Source organism: Natrix helvetica, assembly GCF_964273705.1.
Source record: "Natrix helvetica genome assembly, chromosome: 1".
Classification (NCBI taxonomy): domain Eukaryota; kingdom Metazoa; phylum Chordata; class Lepidosauria; order Squamata; family Natricidae; genus Natrix; species Natrix helvetica.
The window spans coordinates 167,448,982-167,474,740 of record NC_138548.1 but is presented as its reverse complement, the minus strand read 5'-3'; the positions used below and the strand labels follow the sequence as shown (position 1 = coordinate 167,474,740).

Genomic DNA, 25,759 nt, shown 5'->3' with positions numbered 1-25,759 from the left:
TCATTTTTAAATGTATTGTCCTATAAATTGGGTTTGTTTTTTGGGGATATGTATTTAATTTCTTTTTAACTTTCCGGATGTGTGTTTTTTTAATGTTGTACGCCGCCCTGAGTCCTTTGGGAGAAGGGCGGCATATAAATCCAATAAAAACAAACAAAACAAAACAATTTAGAATTTTTAAAATTCTAAATGTACCCATCAGCTGTTCTGACCTAGGCTTCCCAAGAGCATGAAGCAACTCCTTGTTTTGACGAAAACCCCTTTTATTAATTTACTGTGAATTCTGCTCATTCACATGTAGCAAAGTCTTTCAAGGGAGGATTTACAGTCACAGACCTTATCTGGCTTGGAGAGCTGCCAATATCTGCAAAATGTGGCAAGTAGCCTCGGAGAATCACTGCAAACTCCACTCCGCTTTCGCTCCTCTTTTATTTCCTCTGGGAGGGGCCATTCATTGTCCACTTGTGGCCTTTCTCCCAAGTCGACCCCTGTTCTTTAGCTGTTCCCTTCATCTGTCAACTTTGCGCATGCGCACACTGGGAATAGGCTCCAGCTGTTCGTCTTCCTCACTGATGTCTGACTCTGAAGGCAGCTGATAACTGGCATATGGCTCTGGCCCCCTCTCTGCCTCCAACACAAAGCCCTCATCAGAGCCTTCCCCAGACTCCAGGACTGGCCCATGTTCCTCCCCAACCTCCTCACTGTCTGAATCTGCTGCCAGCTCTGCTGGCAGGCCACAACATCAGCCTCAGACTAGGATACTATACCTGATTTATAGTAACACCCAATGTAAAAGTATCCTTCTTTAGGCTTCTAAGAAGACAGTATGGCTTTATAGATGGCAGGCTCAGTAAGGGCCCTGAATGGAGCATTTGCTTAGAGAAATTCTAATCTAATACTTCCTAGTTATGACATTTGCATTTGGCATGGGATTTCTTTAACAACCAGTGCAGTTGAAAAGTAAATTACTAACTCATGACTGCTAGTGGCTTCTGTGGTATCAGGGCAAATCTTGGCAATATGGCAAGAGGAGTATTGTAATGCAAACCTTGCCCCCTTTGGTATGTATCATGTACATGTACATTCAGAAGGACTAGGGCTTGCATGGCAATGTTCCATCTGCCAGTTTACAGGTAATCCTCAAGGTATGAATAGCAATAGCACTTAGACTTATATACCACTTCACAGTGCTTTTACAGTCCTCTCTAAGCGGTTTACAGAGCCAGTCTATTGCCTGCAACAATCTGGGTCCTCATTTTACCCACCTCGGAAGGATGGAAGGCTGAGCCAAACTAGAGCTGGTCAGGGTCACACTGCTGGCAGTGGGCAATACAATACAATACAATACAATAGCAGAGTTGGAAGGGACCTTGGAGGTCTTCTAGTCCAACCCCCTGCCTAGGCAGGAAACCCGATACCGTTTCAGACAGATGGCTATCCAACATCTTCTTAAAGACTTCCAGTGTTGGGGCTTTCACAACTTCTGGAAGCAGACTTAGCCTGTAATGCAGCATTTTAACCACTGCGCCACCACAGCTCCTGAATGGCTGCTTAACGACTGTTTGCAGTTATAAATGCATCCCTAATGTGTACTTATGATAAGGGTTCAAAATTGTGATCAACAAGAGGTCTCATTTTTTTCCTGCCTATTCGCCCGAACTGGCAGAGAAAAAAATACTTTAAAAAGTCAAAAAAAAAAAAAAAGCTTCCCACGGATCGCGTGGTTCACAGCTGAGCTGCGCGATTCTCAGAAGCTTTTTTTTTTTACTACCGGTTTGCAGAACCAGGATAATGGTCCCTACTGGTTTGGCTGAACTGGGCCGAACTGGGAGGATTTCACCTCTGGTTCTATCAGAAAGTTCCTCCTTCTTTCTAGGTTTAATGTCACCTCAGTTTCCATCCATTATTCCTTGTCTGGCCTTCAGGTACTTTGGAAAACAGCTTGATCTCTTCCTCTCTGTGGCAGGCCCTCAAATATTGGAAGACTGCTATCATGTCTCCCCTGGTCCTTCTCTTCACTAGACTAGCCATGCCCAGGTCCTGTAATTGTTCTTTGTATGTGGGGAGGAAATGGAGATTTTACAGTATCCTTCCCCTGCCATGCTCACCAAACCATGCCCACGAAACCATGCCACACCCACCAAGCCACACCCACAGAACTGGTAGTAAAAAAATTTGAATCCCACCACTGAGATAGTATTAGTACCTCACTTGATTTTGATTGCATCTCTCTGTTAATGCAATTTAGGATTGCATTGGCTTTTTTGGCTGCCGCTGCACATTGCTGACTCATATTTAGCGGGTTGTCCACTAAGACTCCAAAATTCCTCTCACAATCACTGCTATTAAGCCTGGTTTCACCCAATTTATATCTGCACTTTTGGTTTTTCTTACCTAAGTGTAGGACTTTACTTTTCTCTACACTGAATTTCATGTTGTTAGATAGGACCCAGTGTTCAAGTCTGTCAAGATCCTTCTGGATCTTGAGCCTATTTTCTAGGGTGTTAGCTATTCCTGCCAGTTTAGCATCATCTGCAAATTTAGAAAGTTCCCCCTTCTATTCCCTCATCTAAGTCGTTTATGAAGATATTGAAGAGTATTGGGCCTAAAACAGAACCTTGCGATATCGCACTGCTTACTTCTCTCCGTGTAGACTTAGAGCAGCGGTTCTCAACCTGTGGGTCAGGACCCCTTTGGGGGTCGAATGACCCGTTCACAGGGGTTGCCTAAGACCATCGGAAAACACATATTTTCGATGGTCTTAGGAACTGAGACACCAATTTTATGGTTGGGGGGTCACCACAACAAGAGGAACTGTATTAAAGGATCGGCATTGGGAAGGTTGAGAACCACTGACTTAGAGCCATTAATGTAATCATTGTTCTTGAGTGGTTATGTATTGAAGATAGAGGCTCTGGGATTATTGCCCTTGTGAGCCACTGGGTGGCACTGTTTAGTAGAAATCGAAAAATGGGGACTCTGGAAACAGGATTCTCAAATCTTGCTAAAGTACAGGTAACCTCAGGACACTTTCCCGACAGGCTTGTAAATGCAGCAGATGCATTTATGCAAGGCTACCTGATTCCGGCTGTAAAAATCTGGATCATCTCTAAATAGTGACACAAATACAGAAAATCTTAAAATGTTAACGACTATCTAGCCGTCATCCAGATATTTGCCTTCTAGATCTGATAGTCCTGTGATGGTGAGCCTATGGCATGCGTGCCAGAGGGGGCATGCAGAGCCCTTTCTGGTGGCACGCATGCCGTCGCCCCAGGTCAGATCTCTGTGGCGTTTCTTTCCCGAGCTTCGGTTTCCCTGCCAACGACAAAACAGAAGCTCACGAAAGGAAAAAATCTTACCGCTTGCTGCGCTGCTGGTGTTAGGATGTTCTTTGGGTCTCTGCTGCATATGTGCGCATGTCAGCGCATGTCCACACATGCAGATGTTCACACGTTTGCACAAGTGCGGGCCTGCACATACATGTGAATTGGGTGGGTTCCGGTACCGGTTTGTGCATCACTGCTTGCTTTGCTCTCTCGCGCCGACCACACATTGTTTGCACATGGGCAGTTGACTGTTAATGGCGAAGATCGTGAAAAGCTAATAAACAAGATGCCAGCAACGGCAATGGAGACCGGGGGAACCGGTTTGGGGGCGTAGCCAACCTGGGTCACTGCAGTTCTGCGACCCAGGCCAGATTACCATTACCGGCATTTCTGCACGCAAACATTTTAGTTTGGCCATACGCACATGCACGGTTTGGGCACTCGGTGTCTAAAACGTTTGCCATCACTGTGATATTCCCAATTCACAGCCCCTTGAGGATGGAATAGCTTCCTGTGCCCTTCCTGTTTCCTTCAGACACTGCCACTTTCATTTTAAACCGAATGTCTATAGAGAAACTTTCAAACGTCAAACATTTATGGTCTCAGTTTTTTTGCTATGCAAATGTGATTGGCTATTTTGTTTGTTGTATTCAACTGGTTCCTGCTTTGACTGGAGCTTCATAGGCCCTTTTTTTCTTATCTTGAAAAACAGCTGCAGTTGGCATTGGCTGAACACAGCGGCCGTCTAAGCTGCTTATTCCCCTGAGCTAGAGCTTAGTTTGTACCCAAGAGGTAAAAGAGATGCGGACCAAGATGAAAATATAGGGGGGAAGAGAAGTGGAAATGGTAAAAACAGCCTTTTAGTTGGTACCCCAATCAGCCATACTGTGAAGTAAACCGGTTTATGTTTGGAAATGAACATTAGATATGTTTGCCTCAGTACAGGAATATATTTTGCTTTCTGTAATCCATGAAATCGACTCAAAATGATATTCAAATTTATTTGAATATTTATTAAATAAATACTTATTAGTTTATTTCATACTCAGGTCAACATGCTTAGAAATAAGCAAACAAAATACATGCAGACACACAGTGTGTGTGTGTGTGTGTGTGTGTGTACACGTCAGGGGTGGGTTGCTGCCAGTTTTACTACTGGTCCGCAACCCGCTAGCGTGCGCTGGTCAATGTAAATTGTTTTTCGCACATGCGCAGAACAATTTACAGTGAACTGCACATGGAGTCACTAGAAACCAAAATGGCGGCGCCCCAGCGGCAGCAAAGGAACCAGTTCAGGGACGTGGTGGGCCTGGATCGCTGCCAGTACTGCGACCCAGGCCTGAATTCCATCACCGGTTCAGCCAAACTGGGAGCAACCCACCTCTGATGTATGTATGCATATATTAATGACCCTGTAATCCCTTACATCGGGGTGGTATTGGGTTGACTGGATGGAGCTGAGTTTTTAATGGCTGGATGCCCTTCCTGACGCCTACACAAAGCTCCCAGTAGCTATTTTCTCTTGATGCCCAGAGAGAGAGATATCTGCCAGTACCTGGGATCAAACTCACAGCCTCCTGATTATGAGGCAAGAGTTCCACTCAAGGCCACCACACCACTCATTTATGTTATATATTTATACACACATTTATTCATAGAAGTGTACGTGTGTGTGTTTGTTGGTGCATGTATATACATACATACATACATACATATACATACAAACACACACACACACAAACACACACAAACCAGAAGCATGGGCACCCATTCCTAACCTCTATTGCAAAATGGCAATATGTGTGCTGTGACATCACAATGCAAGCTCTGCCCTTTTGTATTTGCGTATGTAGAGTGCATAGTGCAGTTTGCATAGTGATATCTCCTCAGTCCCCCCCTATGTGCAAAGATGCCTATGGCAGTATTGATAGGGATAATACTTTTAGCATCAGAAACTGAAACTACTTAAACAACATTTCAAGTGTCAAAATGTGGATTCTGAGTCTTGGTTCCTCCTGGTTTTCCCCTTGAATTTTTTTTTTTTGCTGTAGGTCCGGAATATCTAACTTTGCTTTAGTACAATGTGGAAATTCATTTCTTCTGTTTTCAATGTTAACTTTTTTGTGCCTGTTTCTCCTAAGCAGGAAAAATGAAAAAAATGTTACATTCCCGGCGGTCCAACAACTTGAAAAACAAGTTATTAGATATATTTTAAAACATCTCACTCTGTGGATGTCCTTGAACGATGATGTTTATTGCCACTGACCATGGGCTCTGCTGCCAGGTGGGAGCTACAATCAAGCGTTGATCTGGAGGGTTAATGAATTTGAGCATCAGAGAGAGTGGAGGGATGCTGCCGGTTTAACAACCTGTTTGGTTGAGAGTGCGTTTAAAAGCTCAGCTGCTTACCTTCCAAGTCAGTAAAGGTAAGTAGAACAGCGAGGGGGGAGAAATCAGCTGTGCCGCGTCATTGAGATGAACTAGAAAGCAGGAAATAAAGGACAGGATATGGCGGGTGGCGTGGCCAACTGATTGCCAGCGCTACCGGTTCACCTGAACCAGTCCGAACCAGCTGAAAACCACCTCTGATCAGGGAATACACTACTCTAAAATGATTTCCAAAGTGGATTCAAGGTATAGGATGCTTAACACAGCAGTCTGCTCATGAAGCAGGGATATAATTATAATTGCTTCCCCTAGCAATACAGGTAGACCTCAACTTACGACCACCATTGAGCCCAACATTTCAGTTAAGTGAAACATTTATTAAATGAGTTTTGCCCCATTTTGCAACTTTTCTTGCCACAGTTGTTAAGTGAATCACAGTCACTAACCATGAATCTGGCTTCCTCCTTGACTTGGCTTGCCAGAAATTATAAAAGGGGATCACCTGATCCTAGGATGCTGTGATTGTCATAAATATTACTCAGATTCCGAAAGCTGAAAAACTCCCAGATCATAACTCCCACTTACCTCAGGTGGACATGCCAAAGCAACAGAAATACAAGCTATTTTACCTACAAGAAACCATGGGCATTTTGCCTCACCTCTCAAGTCACCCAGGAAAGAGCCTCCAATAGGAGAGTACAGATATGGGGGAGTGTTAAAGCCGTACCATTCATATTGGCAAAGTAGGCTCATACTTGAGTTGCATCAGTGGTCCACTTTTGGTTTTATATGGTGATTGATCTAGGTTTTTTTCCAGTTGCTTCATCTTCTTGCAAAGTGAAGGCTGCAGGTGACGGACAGCTGGAAAAGCCACCTTGTCCAACACTCTAGCTCCGTGATGGCGAATCTGTGGCACGCGTGCTACAGATGGCACGCAGAGCCATCTTTGAGGACACGTGAGGCGTTGCCCTATGTCAGCTCCAGCGCGCATGCATCCTCTGCCCAGCTGATTTTCGGCCTTCCAGAGGGCAGGGGGAGGCCATTTTTGCCCTCCCCAGGCTTCAGGAAAGTCTCCAAAGCCTGTGGAAGGTGAAAAATGGGCCCAACGAAAGTTCACTTCCAACTTTTGTGCCTTCAGTGGGAGTCATAATCTTCTGGTTTGTAGCCCAACACCTTCACCACTACTTCAGACTGGCTCTCCTGACTATATTAGTATATTACTAGGTTACTATAAGTTCAGAGTTATTTGTAAAATCGGTAATGGGACCAGCTACTCTTTGCATCACTTTATACACTAAAATCAAGGGTGAGGGAAGGAAACCTAATGCCAGAATAACTCTTGGAGGGTCCTGGAAAAATAACATCCTTGGGCAACCATGATAGAAATGGCCAGTTTGATTGATACATTATAGTTTTATACAATATCCATATGACTCTGAATCATTGATATGCTAATCGATAACTACATATGGGAGGACATGATAGATCATAGGATCATATTGGGCCCCATTTGTCAAATATTTCTTTGAAATACTCATGATTCTAATTTGGAAGGAAACTACATCGTTCAATTTTATTCTGAACCGTAGTGATTTGGCTGCTCCAGAGGTAGGTTCCTACTGGTTCGGCCGAAATGGTAGTATTGTGGCGCCCCCAAACCAGTTCTCTCGCCGCCATCTTGTTTTTGCCTTCTGCGCATGCACAGAGCAATTTTTGTTGCAATGCGCGTGTGCATTGCACACGCTGAGCAAACAGGCAGTAGCAGCAGTCGGAACCCAACCCTGGGCTGCTCCATTAGTGATCTGGTAGTTTTTAGTTATTTATTCATGGAAAAGCTGGACCGGCAGAATCTATGGAAAAAAATGGAATATTCTGGAATATCCCATCCCTGGAACAGTGAATATTGCATATTCTAGTAATATTAAGGCACTTATGATTAGGTATTGAAGGCAACCTTGTAAACAGGAAACTGCTTGCTCAGAAGTCATTGTGCAAAAGTCTATTTGGACTTCAATGCATTTGCATCTAAGCCAGATACTGGTACTGTATATTGAATTAGGCAGATGATGTTTCTACTGGAAACCTGATAACAAAAAATGCTTTTTGATAAGAAAAGAGAGTGAACATAAATACGGTTTTAGTATCTGAATAGATAAATGAAGAATTACTATAAGGATCCTATGGACCCAACTGTTAACTACACACTTCAGGAGAATCACTATCAAAAGATAATGTCCTTGAGAAAAGGTTGGCTCCTGAATCCTGCTTCCTGGAAGTCTCACTTTCCACCCAGTAGCAGCGAATTCATCTAAGTCAGGGGTATCAAACTCAAATCTCATCTAGGGCCGCACCAGGGTTGTGTTGGACCTCGGGGGGGGGGGGCAGGGTTGGCATGGCCACCTCGACATCACTCGTGTCGGGGGCGCCTGTGGTGGCCCGAGCACTCTGCCAGTGAAAACAGGCTCCTGAGTTCAGTTTTCAGCCGTGACAGCCTCCTGCAACCTTCTGCCAGTGAAAATGTAGCTCAGGAGGGCTGCAAACAGCCTGCACAAGCTCCGTTTTCAGCTGCAATGGCTTCCTGCAACCCTCTGCCAGCAGAAATATAGCATGGGAGGGCCGCACGCTGCCCACCTGAGCTCCATTTTTGCTGGCAAGAGTCACCCCGGGCCACTCCTTTGCTGTTTCCAGGGCGACCCCACGAGCCAGATCTAAACGGCCTATGGGCCAGATCCGCCCCGCGGGCCTTGAGTTTTGACACCCCTGATCTAGGCCTTTCCTGTTTGTCCAATCTTCTACTGAATCCAGGATTTGTTTTTAAATATTCAATAGCATAACCTGAAGACAAACAACTCTACATCTAAATCAAGGTATTGTCACAGAGTTTGGAGAGGCTACTGAACAGGTAAAACAGACTTACACCCTACATATGGAATTCCTGGAGTGTGAAGACTCCAAATTATTCAATTTCAGTTTCCCTGTAAAAGGCAAATGAGAGTTGTCATTGCCAGTCTAACCAGGATCTAACTGTTTATTAAAATAAGTTGGATAAGTTTAGGAGGCTTCCAGAGGCTACCTGAACAACAGACAAACAGCTGTTCTTTTCTTGCCTCTATATGAGAATAGACCTATGGAGCAATGAATCCTAGACCAGTCACTTCTTCCAGTTACAGACTAAACTGATAATGTAAGTTATCAAATGTCTTAAATGAAAACCAAACAAACTTGTTTCTTGGGCATTAGCTTTGTGCCGATTATGCATAGTGATTAGCATTATGCTAATTATGGATAAGAATAGGACCCCCATGGCCCTCCAGATATTGCTGAACTAGATTTCTGAGCACCTGTTAGCTTGGGTCACACTGCCTGGGACTGGTAGGAATTGTATTTAGTAACTAACTGATAATCCGGCGTTGCCCAGGTATTTATTTATAGGGGGGAAATGTCCGGACCAAATGTAATTTCTAATGTTGGCTTATCCCCCTTACCAGATGGAGCCCCCTTGTGGAATACTGTGAAGCCATGACCATGGCAATTCCACTGTGCTGTACAGTAGAAGCCACTGCAGCAGTACTGCACAACAGGCTGTATCTTAACAGAATACACACCCCGAGGGGTATTAGGGGTGTCCTACCCACACAGTATTTTTTTCCAGAGAGTAAGTCATCTGTGTACCAAGTTTGATTGAAATTGCTCAAGGTGTTCCAGAATTATGCTGGAACACACACACACACAGACACACACACCAGACGGCCATAGATTCTCCATCCCTGATAGGTGATCTGATCAATTCTTAATCTTTAAGGAATGTTAGTAAGCCTATATACTTGGTTAAAACATTGTATCCACACACAAAAGAAGGCCTTGATACGCCGAAGGCTTTCCATGTTTTTCCTAAACTGTTTATCAAAAAGGCGTTGCTCCATACCTCTTCTTTCTGAGCCACTGGGCTTATTTAATCTCCATTAGCAAGCTGATATCGCCTCTTGAGAGGATCTGGATTTTATTTGAGCAGGTGGCTGTTGGCTATGGTCATTGTGTATGGTAACCAGTTTGCAATTCAATCCACATTTATTGAGCTGTTACTCCACCAACCTCTGGCAACATTGCAAAGCTATTGTCAACAATCCCATTAGGTGAATTGTTACATGATATTTCACCATGTGCAGACCTCTCTGGGTTCACTCAGTCTAAATTTTCAGGACATTTAATCAAAAAAGCAAACAAAATTAAAAAGCCTGCATTAGGCGGTCTCTCTTACTATAAGTAAATATTGGTTTTGAAAAAGCTGTAACATAGGAGACTCGAAAAATAGTGCATGTGTTCCCACCCACAATTTATCCCACAACCAAATGCTGTTACCAGACTAATTTCTCCTTGTCCCATGGATTCCAATGCAGTGTTTCCTCTCACATAAAGCCAGAGGTGGGATTCTATCGGTTTGTACCGGTTCGTGTGAACAGGTAGCTCCGATGATCAGCTGGTAGCAAACCAGTTCGTTCCGACGATCAAGTGGGCCCGCCTGCTCCTGCGCTTGACTGACATATATCTTCTCAGCTGATTCACACAGCAGAGTGGATTGCCGCGTCTCAACTGTGTTACTCACCAGCAGTAACGGTTTTAAGAAAACAGTAACAGTTTTCTGTGCACACGTGCAATCATCAAACCGGTTGTTAAACCAGCAGGATCCCACCCCTGCATAAAACCATATTATTACTTAAACATGTGAATGATTAGGGAATTATAACATATCACCAACATGTTACGTGCCTAAAGCTTTGACATAATGCCAACTGAGTGGCCTAAAATGCCAAGTAGATTGGCTTTTAAGTTTCTACTGTTGTCTTTTGCCCCATTAAAATCCATTTAAGTTGTGAAGTGTCCTAAACATTATTTCATACCAAGATGTTTACTGTTTAAGTAGCATTGTCATATAATATATATCTTATGACATACAACTATAGAAAGGAAAGCTTCATCTGTCAATAGATGATCTAAAGGAGACCACGGATTCATCCCCAACAGCCCCCACCTGGGTTCAACAGTGAAGAGACTCAGGGCAGAAAACATCCTGCAGAAAGCACATCTCTATAACACAGTCCTTTCAGCAGTTCCAAGAAGGCTCCACACCTACCCAGATGACACTGAGGACACAGGCAACCCTCCAAGTGGCCTCAACTACTCTCTAAAAAGAATGCAAATGACCAGCTTTCTGCAAGGAATATAAATCCTTCCATCCCCCACCATCCGTTTAGAGCTGAAGAAGCTTCTTGGATGAGAAGCAAACGGTCTTCAAAGAAAATCCAATTGCCTCTTGAAAAAGGACCTTCAAGGCAACCATGAACTGGATGACTAAGAATCTCCACAGACATTTAGATCTAAAGGATACCATCACATTAGAATTTGTAAACTTTGGAGAAAATATTCCGATCCTTGAGAATGTTCAAAAGACACAGGTTAAACAAGTAAGGAAGTGTTTAGGAGAGAATGACAAGCAACTTGACCATTTGATGTGATTTATGTAACAAACTGTCTGTGGGGCCTGACTTTTAGTACACCTTGTATTGCATACCAATTTACTAATATTTGTATACTGTAGCTGGCAGGCAGTCTGGAGGCCTCAGAATGGTTTGACATTACATTAAACAATCTCACAAATGTTCTCCGTTTTTCCCTCCTGCAAGTGATTCATCTTTTATACACACCACTGCCATGGCAATAAAGATTACAAAGCTTGTTTGCCTATGCAATATTCCTCAAATTTTCTGTTTCTACAAGTTGTGGCAAGATCTTATGAAAACCAGGAAATTATTTTATCTATTTATAACATTTGATCCCTACTTTCCACTGAGGAAGATAAGGTACATTAACCCAATCCCTTTCCTCTTCTGCTCACCACCAGCACTGAAACTGTGCATTATAATGTTGAAAGCTAAGAACTGTGCTGGAATTAATCACTGAGCTTCAGGACTGATCTCAGTTTTGAATTTCAGTCTCCAGCATCCTAGACTAGCATTCTGAATTGCTATATTATGCTAGTTCATGTCTCAATGAGACAGAGTATGACTGGGTCTCTCTCATAGCTTGTATAAATGGCTTGTTTGGTTCAGGTTTACTGTGTTGAGGGAAACTTGTTGATGTGCAGACTGGTTATGTCTTAATATGGAATATCTATTTATTAAATTTGTACATCATTTATCTCACTGTCATGCAGTTCTGGGCAGCTTACACCAGAGCTGGTATTTAGCAGGTTCTGATCAGTTCTGGAGGAGCCGTAGCAGAAATTTTGAATAGTTTGGAAAACCAGTAAATACCACCTCTGACTGGCCCTGCCCCCATCTATTCTCTGTCTCCCGAGTCCCAGTTGATCGGGAGGGAATGAGGATTTTGCAGTAACTTTCCTCTGGAGTGGGGAGGGAATGGAGATTTTACAGTATCCTCCCACTGGATTGGGGTGGGAATGGAGATTTTACTGCATCCTTCCCCTGCCACGCCCATCAAGCCATGCCACACCCACACACCTACAGAACAAGTAGTAAAAATTTTTGAATCCCACCACTGGCTTGCACCATCATAAAGTCGAATGGTTGAATAGGCGGCAATAAAAATTCAATAAAAAAATAATAAAAGTGCAATCTAAAAAAACCACAAAAGCATTTAAAACAATATTTGTGTAATTATTTATAACGTTTATATAACTGCCCATCTTTCAACTGACTCTGGGCACATTAAAACAATATGAAAAGACCAGACAGATTTATTGACGTCTCCTTGAGCATAGGTTTATCCCCACCCCGTGGCTTTTTGGGGGGGTACCTTCTAGTGTGGATCCCTGATGACTGCCTGGCCAATTCCTGCATTTGCTTGGTAAGGTTTCAGAAGTGGTTGCCATTCCTTGCTTTCTAGGGCTGAGTGTGATTGAGTGGCCCAAGGTAACCCACCAGGCTTCATACCTAAGGTGGAACTACAATTCTCTAGTTTCTAGGCTGGTACCTGCACCAAACTTGCTCTCATTCACCCCTCTACCTCTTTACAAAGAACGAGCCATATGAAGGGCTGGAAATTGAACACCATTGGTTCAGTTCAGTTTACTTTTGAAACTCATCATTTCAAAAGATCGTGTTTTTTTTTTTACAAAAAAACCTCATGTCAGCTTTAAGGAATGTGGAGGTACAATTTATGAGAGGAGATACCAGCACCTGCTTGAGAAGCAAATATCTGCATCCACTGGCTCTTTCAGAAGCTCAAGTGGTTCATCCAGGCAAAGTCCTATCAGCTGCCCAAAGTCCTAAATCCTATCAGCTGTCCGAGAGGCTACCAGCAGGTCCTGGAGTGGCCTTTTAGAATAGAATAACAGAGTTGAAAGGGACCTTGGAGGACTTCTAGTCCAACCCTCTGCTTAGGCAGGAAACCCTACACCACTTCAGACAAATGGATATCCAACATTTAAAAAATGTCCAGTATTGGAGCTTTCACAACTTCTGGAGACAAGTTGTTCAAACTGATTAATTGCTCTGTCAGGAAATTTCTCCTTAGTTCTAAGTTGCTTCTCTCCTTGATTAGTTTCCACCCATTGCTTCTTGGTACCACATATACTGTACCTGTGCATTCTGCTTTTCTTGCCTAAATGTAGAACCTTACTTTTTTCACCATTTCTTGTGGACAACTCACTTGCCCTTGCAGTGGTGCATCTTTCAGGTCTCCGTGCCCTTCAGTGTGAAGCAGCCAATTTAATGTTGGATCAGAGAAAAACTCATTTCTCTTCATAACTGGCTTTTTTCATCTGTGTGTGTGTGTGTGTGACAATCTGCCTGAGCAGAGAAACAAGACATGTGGGCAAGACCTGGCTGCCGCCTTTCACTCATGTCTGGAAACCTAAAAAGGGGCCAGAGCCCCCCCCCAAAAGGAGCTGCCCCTCTGCCCGTTTAGGAGAGAAACCAGGAAAAGCAGCTGCAAACAGCAACCGCTGACTTATCCCTGTACCTTCTGGAGTCTGGACGGTCTCAATCCCACCCATCACACTTATCCAGTCTGCTTCTTGAGACAGTAAGAGAGTTGGAAGGGACCTTGGAGGTCGTCTAGTCCAACCCCCTGCTCCTTTTCTGATTGACAAGCTCAGCGTCCTGCCGCTTTCCCGCGCCTCTCCGATCTCCTCGGGAGGGAGGGGGTTGTCCAGGCTGGCCCCAAGGGTCTGAGGGGCTCTAGCTGTCACCCAAGCGACATCCAGCGGGCGGAATCGGCGGGACTTCCCTGCCCTCCGCCAAGCAGCTCCGGCGACCTCCGCTCCGCCAAGGAGGAGGGGCTCCTCCTTCCTAAGTTGCCTTCCCCCACTCGAGGCCAGCCAGTGGCTCGGGAGGAGCGGGGCGGGGCAGCCGGCGGTTTCCCGGCAGTTCTGGGACGTAGGAAGAACGGAGGGCCGAGAAAGCGGCTGGCTGGGCGCGGAGAAGTTCAGTGGGCGGTGGCCGACGATCCGGAGCCTTCCTATCGCCGCGCCCCACAGCAGGCATCTGGGAACGGGGAGTTTTAAAGACGCTGCGCTGCTGCTACCGTTGGCTGCCGTGGCCGGCGCCCGGTTCCCCATGGAAGTCGAGATGCCGCAGGTGAGATTCCAGCTCCCCCGCGGGCAGCGGACTGTCTGGCGGCAAAGGAGAGGCGGGCATTTCCCCCAGCGGAGCATTCCAAAGAGCGGGATTTTTTTGGGGGGGGGGGGCGAGACGGTTTAAGAAGAGAATGTACTTCTCTGAAGTAAATTGGACGTAGACTGGGTCGCGTTAAGCAAAAGAGGTTCCGCCCACTCTCCCCCCCCCCCGGCGGCCCTCAGGCAACTAACGCCGGACTCTCTGGCTTCAGACTAGGCCCCGCCCTCCTGTCGTGATGTAACAATCACGTTGCACCGCGCTGACTCATCGGCGCCTCTGCCGGTCTGGTCGGCGAGATAGGGAGGTGGGGGGGGGCAGTTGAAGGAGTGGGAAAGGACTCCGTAGAGGGGATGGTGACTGTAGAATAGAATAGAGCTAGAAGGGACCTTAGAGGTCTTCTAGTCCAGCCCCCTGCTCAAAGCAGGAGACCCTGTGTATAAGTACAAGTGGCCGTCGGGTCTCTTCTTAAAAACCTGCAGGGGATGAAGCACCCACACAGCTTCTGCGGATGAAGCAGCGGATCCCCGACGGAAAGTTACTTTAATACGTGTTTGTCCCTCCTCCAGTCCTTCGTTTGTAGTGATACCTGCAATTGGGATGCTTAAGGTGTAGTGTGCCGCTTCCAAGCCACCCACTCGCCCCGCTTCCAAAGAACTGCAGACGTGAAGGTTGAGGACAAGGTTGGCTGCGGTTCCAGGAAGCTTGACGCAAAGCAAGAGTTCGTTTTGAGTGTTTACACAACTTATAGAAATGCGGCATCTTCCGTATTGTGATGATGGACACCAATTCTCGGCTTGTTGTGTGGTGACTGTAGGCGCGCTCGTGGAATGCTGGGCTACCCATGGCTACCCTTCTCTATCGCTGGCCCTTGCACACCTTAAAGAGTTCCAACTCCTGGGTTAATACAGCGGGGAAAGTCTTATTGTAAACGCCTCTTCCGTGTTACATAATGAACGTTGCTTCTAATAGCCAACTTGTGACAATGTGCTGGGGGAACTTAGCCTAGATCTAGCGGAGCTCTTCCTACTTTCAGCTCTGGGATTTTTTTTTGTCCCCCCCCCCCCCAAATCTGGAACTTTCTGGTAAAAGATGATAAAAACAGGGCTTAGGGCTAAATATCTTTAGGCAATTTGCAATGTCAAAGTCCTTAAAAGAGCAGAAAGGGAGGGAGGGAGAGAGAGTAACAGAAAGAGAAAGAAAGAAAAAAAGGAAAAATAAATTAAAAAAAGTTTGTTGTGGCCCAAATTCTGGTAACTTTTTTTGGCTTGTTTTTCCATATGAATGATTGTGGTGTACTAAATTATAATGAATTTAATTTGGAGGATCCTATCCATGAAATTACCATAAAACAGGAAAAAGTAGGCATTTTGTAAATACTACATAGAAGTTTATTTTGCCATTGTGAAATGGGCCAGGAATCAGATATATATTGTCTGTAGACCCTAAATGCGAATAAAGGATTTAAACTTGTATTTTCCACCCTCAGAATTTACTTGAAATATAGATGTGCTGCTTTGCCGTATATGTACAAACATCCAAAACATTTATTTCAAATACTAACATGGTTTTAACATAATAAAAAGTATACTCTGCTTCCCCCCCCCCCAGTAAAATGAGTTTTAAATTATTATAACCCGTTGCATGTTTACTCATTCATAAGTCCTATTATGTAACTGTTGTCTCCTCAAAGAGGAACTCTAATGTCAAAAATAAGGAGAAGTAAAGGTTTATCCAAATGATTTCTGATAAACTAATTAAAATAAAATCAGTATAGATGAGCCTTATAAAAAAGCAAAAACATACTTCAAAATTCAATCAAAATATTCTAAAATTTTAGTTTAAAAATTCACAGGTTCCAGGGGGGTGTCTTCTGTTCATTGAGATCCATGAGAGCTTCTTCATCAGAGGAAGCTCAGAAGAAAAGTTTGTTGTTGCTGTTGCCACCAAATTCCTTATGTTACCACTTCCCACTGCAGGCGGTTTTCAATAGTTTGGAAACTTCCAAGGGGGAGGATGAAGAATTGGCAAAAGTCATCTGCGTCCCTTTTTCTAGCCACAGAATCTGAAGTCAGCCATAGAAATGCTGCAACATCAAATACTAAATCTTGGAGAAGTAAATGGTATTACAGGTAGTTCTTGACTTACGACCACAATTGAGCCCAATTTTTTTCTTGTGAGACATTTAAGTGAGTTTTCCCCCATTGTAGGACCTTTCTTCTGTACACCGCCCCGAGTCCTTTTTGGGAGAGGGGGCGGTCTAGAAGTGCGAAGAAATAAATAAATAATAAATAAATTTCTTGCCATAGCTGTTAAGTGAATCACTGCAGCTGATAAATTAGTAACCTGCTTGTTAAGTGACTCTGGTTTTCCCATTGATTTTGATTGTCAGAAGGTTGCAAAAAGTGATTGTATGACTTTGGGACGCAACAACAGTGATAAGTATGAACCAGTTGCTGAGCATCTGAATTTTGATCACATGACCAGGGGATGCTACATAAGTTGTAACTGAAAAATGATCATAAGTCACTTTTTTCAGTGCTGTTGTAACTTTGAACAGCCACTAAGTGAACTTTATAAATCGAGGACTACCTGTACGTACTTTCTCATCAAAGCGATAAAAGTGTTGCTTACTTGCTTGTCTGGGAAAGATATATTATAAACACAGGTGACCCAATGAAAATGAACTTTCCTTAAATCACAACAGATCTAACCTCTGAACCCTTAAAGGGTCTGTGTGTGTTTCATGCCAGTTGTCAAGCATCAAACGTACAAATAAGTGAAACCATCATTAAAAAACCCTCCCCATAAACCTTGAGATATTTTGCCTTAAATTCTGATATTTTTAAAAAAGTTGCTTAAACGTTTGCATACAATGTGGAACATGCAACTGTTAAACCTCTGCTTAAAGAATACCTCTATAGTATTAAGCCTAAAACTGAATATATCCTGTGTTTCCAAAATCAGACTGACTGCAAATAGGTATATGATGCTCAGGAAAGAACAGAAGGATTTTTTTTACATCATTCTTATTTTCCTAGATTGAGGTCTTTTTAAAAGAATAGGGTAGTGTTTTCTATCTCCTGTATTCTCAAGTATGGGAGCAAGCAATGCTGTAGTAAATTTTAGCCCACAGCTTGGGCTAAATATCTTTAGACAATTTGCAATTTCAAAGTCCTTCAAAGAGCAGGAAAAGAAAGGCCTTTCATGGCCCAAATCCTGGTGACTTTTTTTTGTCCTGAGTTATGTATGTGCTTGATTAAAGGAGGCTTTCTGTATGAATGCTTGTGCTGTATTAAACTATAATGATATATTAATTTGAAGGATCCAGAACACCAGGTATGTGAAATTACCATGAAATAGGAAAAAGCTTGAATTCAAGGCTGATGTACATGTAGCAAGGGGGTTGGACTAGAAGACCTCCAAAGTCCCTTTCAACTCTGTTATTCTATACTTTTACAATCTATAAAAGAGAATTTGGTCTATCACTAATTTACAATTTAAAGCAGGGGTCCCCGAACTTGGCAACTTTAAGACTTGTAGACTTCCAACTCCCAGAATTCTCCATCCAGCGTAGAAACACACGGAAACACAGACTTGTAAATAAATTACCTTGGTGTTTCTCCCTTACCACCCCATTGTGCATTTGATCTCTTAAGACTTGGCCTTGGACCTTCAGTTCTATGGTGGTGTTAATTATCTACTTACCTCTAAGTACAAAGATTGCCATTCTCAATTGCTCCATGGGAAGCCAAGTATGGTAGTAAATAAGAAGAGATAATTTACAATTTCATAAGATATTTGTAACATAGCTTTGGCTGTTTCACAAGAATACTAAATGTATTAATTTTATGCACAGGGAAACTAACTATCTACTGGGTAAAAGAGCAGCCACGACGTATTTGGGTGAATATGGTTCCTGGCTACTGAATGGTTATGGTTTACAATATTGGATTGACGTGTAGCAAGAGTGGTCACTTTTTCCGAGGCATGTCAAAGTTTTCAATGAAATTTAAGATCCCAATAGTTGCTCCCGCCTGCCTCAATTCAGGAATAGTACCCAGTGCTGTTTACAGGTTGTCCTTGTACCAGCAACTCTTGAGCAGACTTCTGTGGCTCAAAATTTTGGTCTTGCTAGAAATTAGAACCTACACCACAACTTTGCATGTTGGATGGGGTAATTGGAAAAACTGAAAACCACTTCTGCATTGCTACCAATCCCACCTTAGATGTGTGTCCATGGTCACCAAAAATCAACTTTGTGGGAAATAACACATCTTCTTAAGCTTGTACTTGTTGTAACGGCACAAGGCAAATAACTTGCCTGATTAATTTGTGATGGGGCCCTTGGAGTTTTGAGAGTCATTATTTTATCCATGCTGAGGATATTTGTTACGACATTCAGAAAAGTAACATACAAAAGGAGAGGCTTTTCTTTGCGTGGCAATTTTATGAAATGGAAGATTCCCACATGAAGTTGATTCTCTAGGCCAGTGGTTAGAATTTATCAGGTACATTATACTAAATTATATCAACCATGGTTTGTTGAAAGAGGGAGTTGCCCATTAACCTTTGACAATAGACTAGGCTTAGGCCCAACATAATATCCAAACCTGAAATAAAATTGTGGTTAAGGTAGAGCACTACAGTTTGAAAAAAAGGGATGCAAAATGTTCTCCCAACTTGCATTGTCTCTTGTTTCGCTTTTCCCACCATCTGTGGGAACAGAACTGGAGAACTAGTGAGATATCAGAAGATTGGAGAACAGTAAACACAATCCCAATACCAGAAAAGGAAAGAGCGGTGGGTGGAATCCAGAACTACAAATTATTTAAAATCTATACTGAGCATGGGGCTAGAACAGAAGGTCAAGCAGCATGTCTGTGAACACTTAGGGAGAAAATGCCACCAATACTGTTAGACTAATCTCTTCTTAAAATGGAATGGCTAATTTGATAGACAAAGGGAATGCAATGGAGGTAGTATAACCTGAACATAGTAAAACATGTGACAGATTTTTCCCTGATAACCTTTGTGGGTATAATGGATAAATGTGGAGTAAACCATGTTTTGATCTGGTGAATTTTCATCTGGTTGGATAACTGCTCCAAAGAGACTTTATAAATAGGCGTACATCATCCAGAGCTAAAATATTGAATTGTGAGTTGATATATTTAGAAATGATCCCGATGATGGAATAGAAATGAAGCTTATCAAATGGACTGATTACACTGAACAAGTTATTAGCTAATACGTTCGAGGATAAACTACTAGGTATTGACTAATAGAGGACAAAAATCACAATTTGAAATTACCTCAGAAATTGGAACCTTGGGCTAAAAGCCAATGGAAGATGTTAACTGTGAAAAAGGTAAGAAGATAAATGCATAGTTTCGGAATTGTGGCTTAGTAGGTCATACGTATGAGAAGGATCTTACAGATTAGCTGAATTTGATCAAGCAGTTGGTTATAGCAGCTACACAATTGAGCTTTAGTAAAAGAAGGATTGTGCCCACATTGCAGAATGTAAGTGTTGCAAAGAACTCTGAGGTTGAAACACTCTTGAAATACTGTGATTCAGGGCATTGCACTTTGAAAGAAAGAGAAAGGTTCGAAAGTGGTTTGGAAATCAACTCTATGAGAAATAGCCAAAGGAGCTCACGTAAGAGAAGGCATAGGGTAGGCATTGCAGTGAACAATTAACACAGGTATTCACATGTATAGTAGGGTTTCCTGCCTGAGCAGGGGTTTGGAGTAGAAGACCGCCAAGGTCCATTCCAATGCTGCTGTTCTATATTAAACTAACCAAAAAGCTGCTAGATGCAAGAAGAGATGAATCTGTTCTTTGTTGAAAGTAAGAGCAAAATATGGATTAACAGATTAAATTTAAGGAGAAAGAAGAGTCCAGTTGAATATTACGAGGAATTTCTTCATGATAAGAATGGTAAGCAGTGGAACAGTTTATTTTGCTTTATTTTATTTTTGAAAATTATAAAGCTTTCCATCTCACAAGAAGTAATTTTGGGTGGCTATATAACAAATTAGAAAGATGACAAAAAGCTGGAGGTTTCCAAAGTTGATTGGGATACCTCTCTGAGGAAATGTAAATATCCCAACGTGCAGATTGTTCGTTCAATGACCATTTGAAATATGGACAGTGCTGAAAAATAGGGTTATGACCATACAGAATTTAAGCAGAGGTGGGTTGCTTGCAGTTTGGCTGGATCGGACGAACCGGTAGCGGCGGTGGGAAGCTCCACCCACCTGCCTGGATGCTTCTGTGCATGCACGAAACCTCCTGCGCTTGCGCGAGCGTGCACATACATACGAACAAACCGGTAGTAAACGAAATGGAAACCCACCAGTGAACAAAAGCATGGACATCTTATATTTCAATTCACCATTGTGTCACTTAGCGACCATGTTGCTGGTCCCAATTGTGGTCTGTAAGAGTTCTATCTATAGTGTGTTCCTCCCCTGACTAGCAGCTTGCCCGGTGACCTATAAATCCATTCCCACTCATACGTCCCTTGATTTTGTGGGTTTGCTTTAATTAATGGAACAGAAGTTTATATAATAGCACAATTCTGGATTTTAAAAGTGACTGTTGTGAGTCGTGCCTTCCCTAAAATGGCCCTTTTTTGTTCTTTAGCGTGCAAACTTTGTGTTCTGAGTAGCAGAACAATATCAAGAGTTGTGCAATCGTTTCTTTTTCCCCAAGGCAGCTTTGTTTTTGGAATGTGCCTTTTCAAATACGACTCTAGAAGAGAGGTATGCCAAGAGTAAAAGATTGCAGTTGTAACCTATAAGTATTTTGAACTGACTTTTGCATTGAAGATATTAGCTTGCTTCTAATACAGCAACTTTTGTTATCAGAAAACAAACAGAATAGAGGAAATGAAAAAAATTCTTGTTAATTAAAGGAATAGTTTTTTTTTAAATGAGTTTTTGAACCAATTCCGTTGTATTTAAGTACAATGACAATAAAGATTATACTTATACTTGTATAATTAAAATATTTTTTCCATATAAAAATACATCGCACAAAATATTCAATTATCAATCACTTCTAACATCAATCACTTAGATTTGCTTTTTACTTAGCAGGAGATGATTGGATAAAATTTAGGTAGCATAACATGATACAATGGGTCCAATCACAAAATAATTATTGTTGGAGGGCAGAAACAGAATGTTGTTTTCATGTGTCAGTTCTCAAAATATTGAGAGCACCCCTCTTGCTCTTAATGGTCGCTCTCTTATTCATAGACAAAATACAGAAGGAATAGGGAGGGAAAACAAAGAAAGAAAGAAAGAAAGAAAGAAAGAAAGAAAGAAAGAAAGAAAGAAAGAAAGAAAGAAAAAGAAAGAAGAGAACATAATACAATACAATAGCAGAGTTGGAAGGGACCTTGGAGGTCTTCTAGTCCGGGTTGGAGGTCTTCTAGTCCGCCTAGGCAGGAAACCCTATACCGTTTCAGACAAATGGCTATGCAACATCTTCTTAAAGACTTCCAGTGTTGGGGCATTCACAACTTCTGGAGGCAAGCTGTTCCACTGATTAATTGTTCTAACTGTCAGGAAGTTTCTCCTCAGTTCTAAGTTGCTTCTCTCCTTGATTAGTTTCCATCCATTGCTTCTTGTTCTACTCTCAGGTGCCTTGGAAAATAGTTTGACTCCCTCTTCTTTGTGGCAACCCCTGAGATATTGGAATACTGCTATCATGTCTCCCCTAGTCCTTCTTTTCATTAAACTAGACATACCCAGTTCCTGCAACCATTCTTCATATATTTCAGTCTCCAGTCCCCTAATCATCTTTGTTGCTCTTCTCTGCACTCTTTCTAGAGTCTCCACATCTTTTCTACATCGTGACGACCAAAACTGAATGCAGTATTCCAAGTGTGGCCTTACCAAGGCGTTATAAAGTGGTATTAACACTTCACGTGATCTTGATTCTATCCCTCTGTTGATGCAGCCTAGAACTGTGTTGGCTTTTTTGGCAGCTGCTGCACACTGCAGGCTCATATTTAAATGGTTGTCCACTAGGACTCCAAGATCCCTCTCACAGTTACTATTGAGTAGTATATGTCCTATTTATTCAGATGTCAAATTATTGGAGAAAACGATTCTCCTTTCCATCAGAAAGGTCTCAATTGCAACTTCCTTGAACTGTGCAGGTAATCCTCATATAGTGACTACCTCGTACAGAAAATGTTTGCACTTAACAACAGTGACAAAAAGTAACCTTGTGACCAATCCTTGCATATATGATCTCCGTGTAAAACTGTAAATCGAAGGAAAGCTGAAGAAAGATTATAAAAGCACTTGTGGTTTCACTTGGCAACTGTTTCACTTAATAACTGTGTTGCTGGTCCCAATCGTAGTTGTTTAAAAGAGGCAGGCCTGCCTGCCTGCCTGTGCAGTGCCAGTGATTGCAGATAATGTCCCATTCGGTTACAAAAGGAAGATAACCGAATGGTTGCGTATTCAGTGTGGTTTATTTTCTGTGGTTTCCAATGGGTGAGCCTGTGCAGTTCTCGGCATTTTGAATTTATCTGCTGGAAGGTCAATGTGGGCTAGTCCTAATGTGGGGAATGAAAATGAAGGCAACATGGATGAGATTGGAGATTTTAAAAAATGCTGAATTATAAACCTACACGGAGAAGTGCCCTGGAATAAACTTTTGCAAGTAAACCCTCAACCATTGTGAGGAGTGGGTGATTTGGAATGAGGCAGCATCAGTATAAGAGACTTCTTAATCCCTTTCCACCCCAGAGATTCCCAGTCCACTTTGCTGTCCACCCACCAGCTTTCAGATACAGGATTGCAAGAGTGGAAGAAGCCGCTGGAGAGGAGAGAGTGGAAAAATTTTCCCTTGGCCATTTCCTATTATACAACCTTCCCTCCTGTCTTCCGTTTGCACATTGGACTATGGCTTGCTTGTTTAAGTCTGCCTGCCTCGCTTGGTTCACAGGGCACATTAGTCCATAAGCTCCCAAGGTGGGTTAAGCTATGTCAAAAACCATGGCTAGGTAGCATGTGTGAACGCAGAAGGTTTAATATTTACCCAGAAGGAAGAAGGTTTCGAGTCAAGTAATTACCCACCAAGGCAGGGAAGTTGGTGTTGAAAGTTAGGGAGTAGTCAGAAGGTCCAATCATGTAAACAAGTGTGTGGAAAGAAAGCAGAGATGCTGCTATTGTAGTTACAGAAGGGAAAGAGGTTGGATGGGCTGGTCCTTCCGTTTTTTTGTTTTTTGTTTGCCAGTCTCTACTTGGAGGGGGTGAGTTCCTGAAATAGAGATCTGCTTTACTTGTGGAGACTTGGAGGTGCTCCATTAAAAAATGCTTGCCCCCAACCTGCGGCCCGTGGCCCACTACTGGGACGTGGCCTATTGGGCACTGGGCCGTGTGAGTAGCTGGCTGGTGTACATGTGTGTGGTACTCTGTTGCACAGGCACTTGCAACCCCACTCATGCGAGCACTCACAGCCCATTAGTGTGGGCGCTTGGGGCCCTGCTCGAGTGAGCCATGGGTATTCATGCATGTGCACGCACCTGCCCCTCTCACAAAACCATCCCCTATCCCCCCCCCTTTCCCCACTCCAGGCGCCAACCCAGAAAAGTTGGGGAACTCTGCTCTAGACCTGGATTGGGAATGAGAGGAGAGTGAGCACACTTGCAGAATAGGACTAGAAGATCTAACCTACTTACCATACTTTTCGGACTATAAGACACACCGGAGTATAAAACGCACTAAGATTTTGAAGTAAATAAAAAAAAAGTTTTTGCCCACCCCGTCCCCCAGGAGCACTCTGCAGGACCTCCCATACTCTCTGCATGCCCCGTTTTTTGTGAAAAACTGGGCATGCAGAGAATTTAGGAGGCCTGTACAGTGCTCCTGGGGGCCGGGGAGGGCAAAAGCAAGCAAAAAATGACCCCTCACAGATAATTATTTTTAATCCATAGACATTAAGACAGTTTTCTTTGACTGGATCAAGTGTATGTAGACCATGCAGATGTAAGGAAACAGGCGAAGTTGTCACATGCACTCATTTGTTGAGAAAGGGGATACGTTTGTGAGACTGGTTCTTGAAGAGCAAGGTTGCCAAATGACAAAGTAGAGAAGCTTGGACATGTTTTTGTATGTGCCTTTATACGTAATCCTTGACTTACGTCAGTTCATTTAGTGACCGTTCGGAGTTACAACAGCACTGAAAAAAGTGACTTCTGACCGTTTTTCACATTTAATTGCAGCATCCCCACATGATCAAAATTTAGGCGTTTGGCTACTGACTCATTTATGACGGTTGCAGGCAGTGTCCCGCAACTGCATGATCACCTTTTGTTAACCTTCTGACAAGCAACGTTAAGTGGGGAAGCCAGATTCACTTAACAACCGTGACAAGAAAGGTCGTAAAATGGGAGAAAGCTCACTTAACAAATGTTTCGCTTAGCAACAAAAATTTTGGGCTCAGTTGTCGAGGTATAAGCTGCATAGCCTTTTTTTCTGACGTTTTGTGAGAGATTGTCTTACATTCAGGATTGCTTTCATGTTGGGTTCCTATTTGGTCCAGAAAGTATATGAGGGCAGTGTGTAGATAAGGCCTTAGAGTTGCACAGTTCTAAGCAGAAATTGGTTGCGACAATTATTAACTTTATAGGTTGGGTTAGAACAGTGCAGTCCAAGTGAAAAGTAGATATAGATTAATATCCTAGTTAAACTTTATTTTGGCCCCAACTGCCACATTCTATTCCAAAGGAATCTCTTTCTGTCTGTGTGCGTGTGCGTTCGTGTGTGTGTGTCTGTGTGTGTGTTTAAAAAAACCCTTTAGAACAGTTTGAAGCTTGAAATAACTTTACGCATGTGCACAAACATTTGCACACATAGTGATCAGAATGTACCTGATTGGGAAAGGTTTTCATATAAATGTTGGCTAGGAGCATTAAAATCAGACTTAATTATTTCTGGAAATAATGCCTATATTGTGTATGCAGTTGACCAGTTTAACCAGAAAGAATAGTCAGATAGCATTCATTTGTGCTTCCCCAGCCTGTTGGAAACAAAGTTCACAGAAAAGAAAGTTTATTACAAATTAATGGACTTTTTTTTTTTTTAAAAAAAATGCTAGTTGAAGTATGACATTTTTGCTTTATCTCTTCTGCCTTTTGGAGGTGAGAAGCTGATTTGCCTGACTTGGGATCGTTTCTCCCTGTTAATTTAAATAAGAGGAAGTTCACTTTCTCAAGTTCCTCTGGTTTTTCTTTCTTAGTTGTAACAGGGTTTTCCCCAGATTAAGACTATCTGACATTGGCAAGTTACCCAATCCTTGTGGGTGATTGCTGTTAGCCCATGTGAGAAGCTAGAGTTGAGCAGGGTTGAGTGTGGGTAGCAACCTTTTCCAAGAATGAC

General features: G+C 42.8%; 1 protein-coding gene across 1 annotated transcript in view; it reads left to right on the top strand.

The window, feature by feature from the left end:
* Window positions 1-14,055: 14,055 nt before the first annotated feature.
* The window catches only part of NFE2L2 (NFE2 like bZIP transcription factor 2), a 29,627-nt gene continuing 17,923 nt past the window's right edge, over window positions 14,056-25,759 (top strand). Inside the window, exon 1 of the mRNA XM_081939569.1 lies at window positions 14,056-14,314. Coding sequence (XP_081795695.1) covers window positions 14,294-14,314 — 21 coding nt within the window. The 5' untranslated portion in view covers window positions 14,056-14,293. The remainder of the gene's footprint in view (window positions 14,315-25,759) is intronic.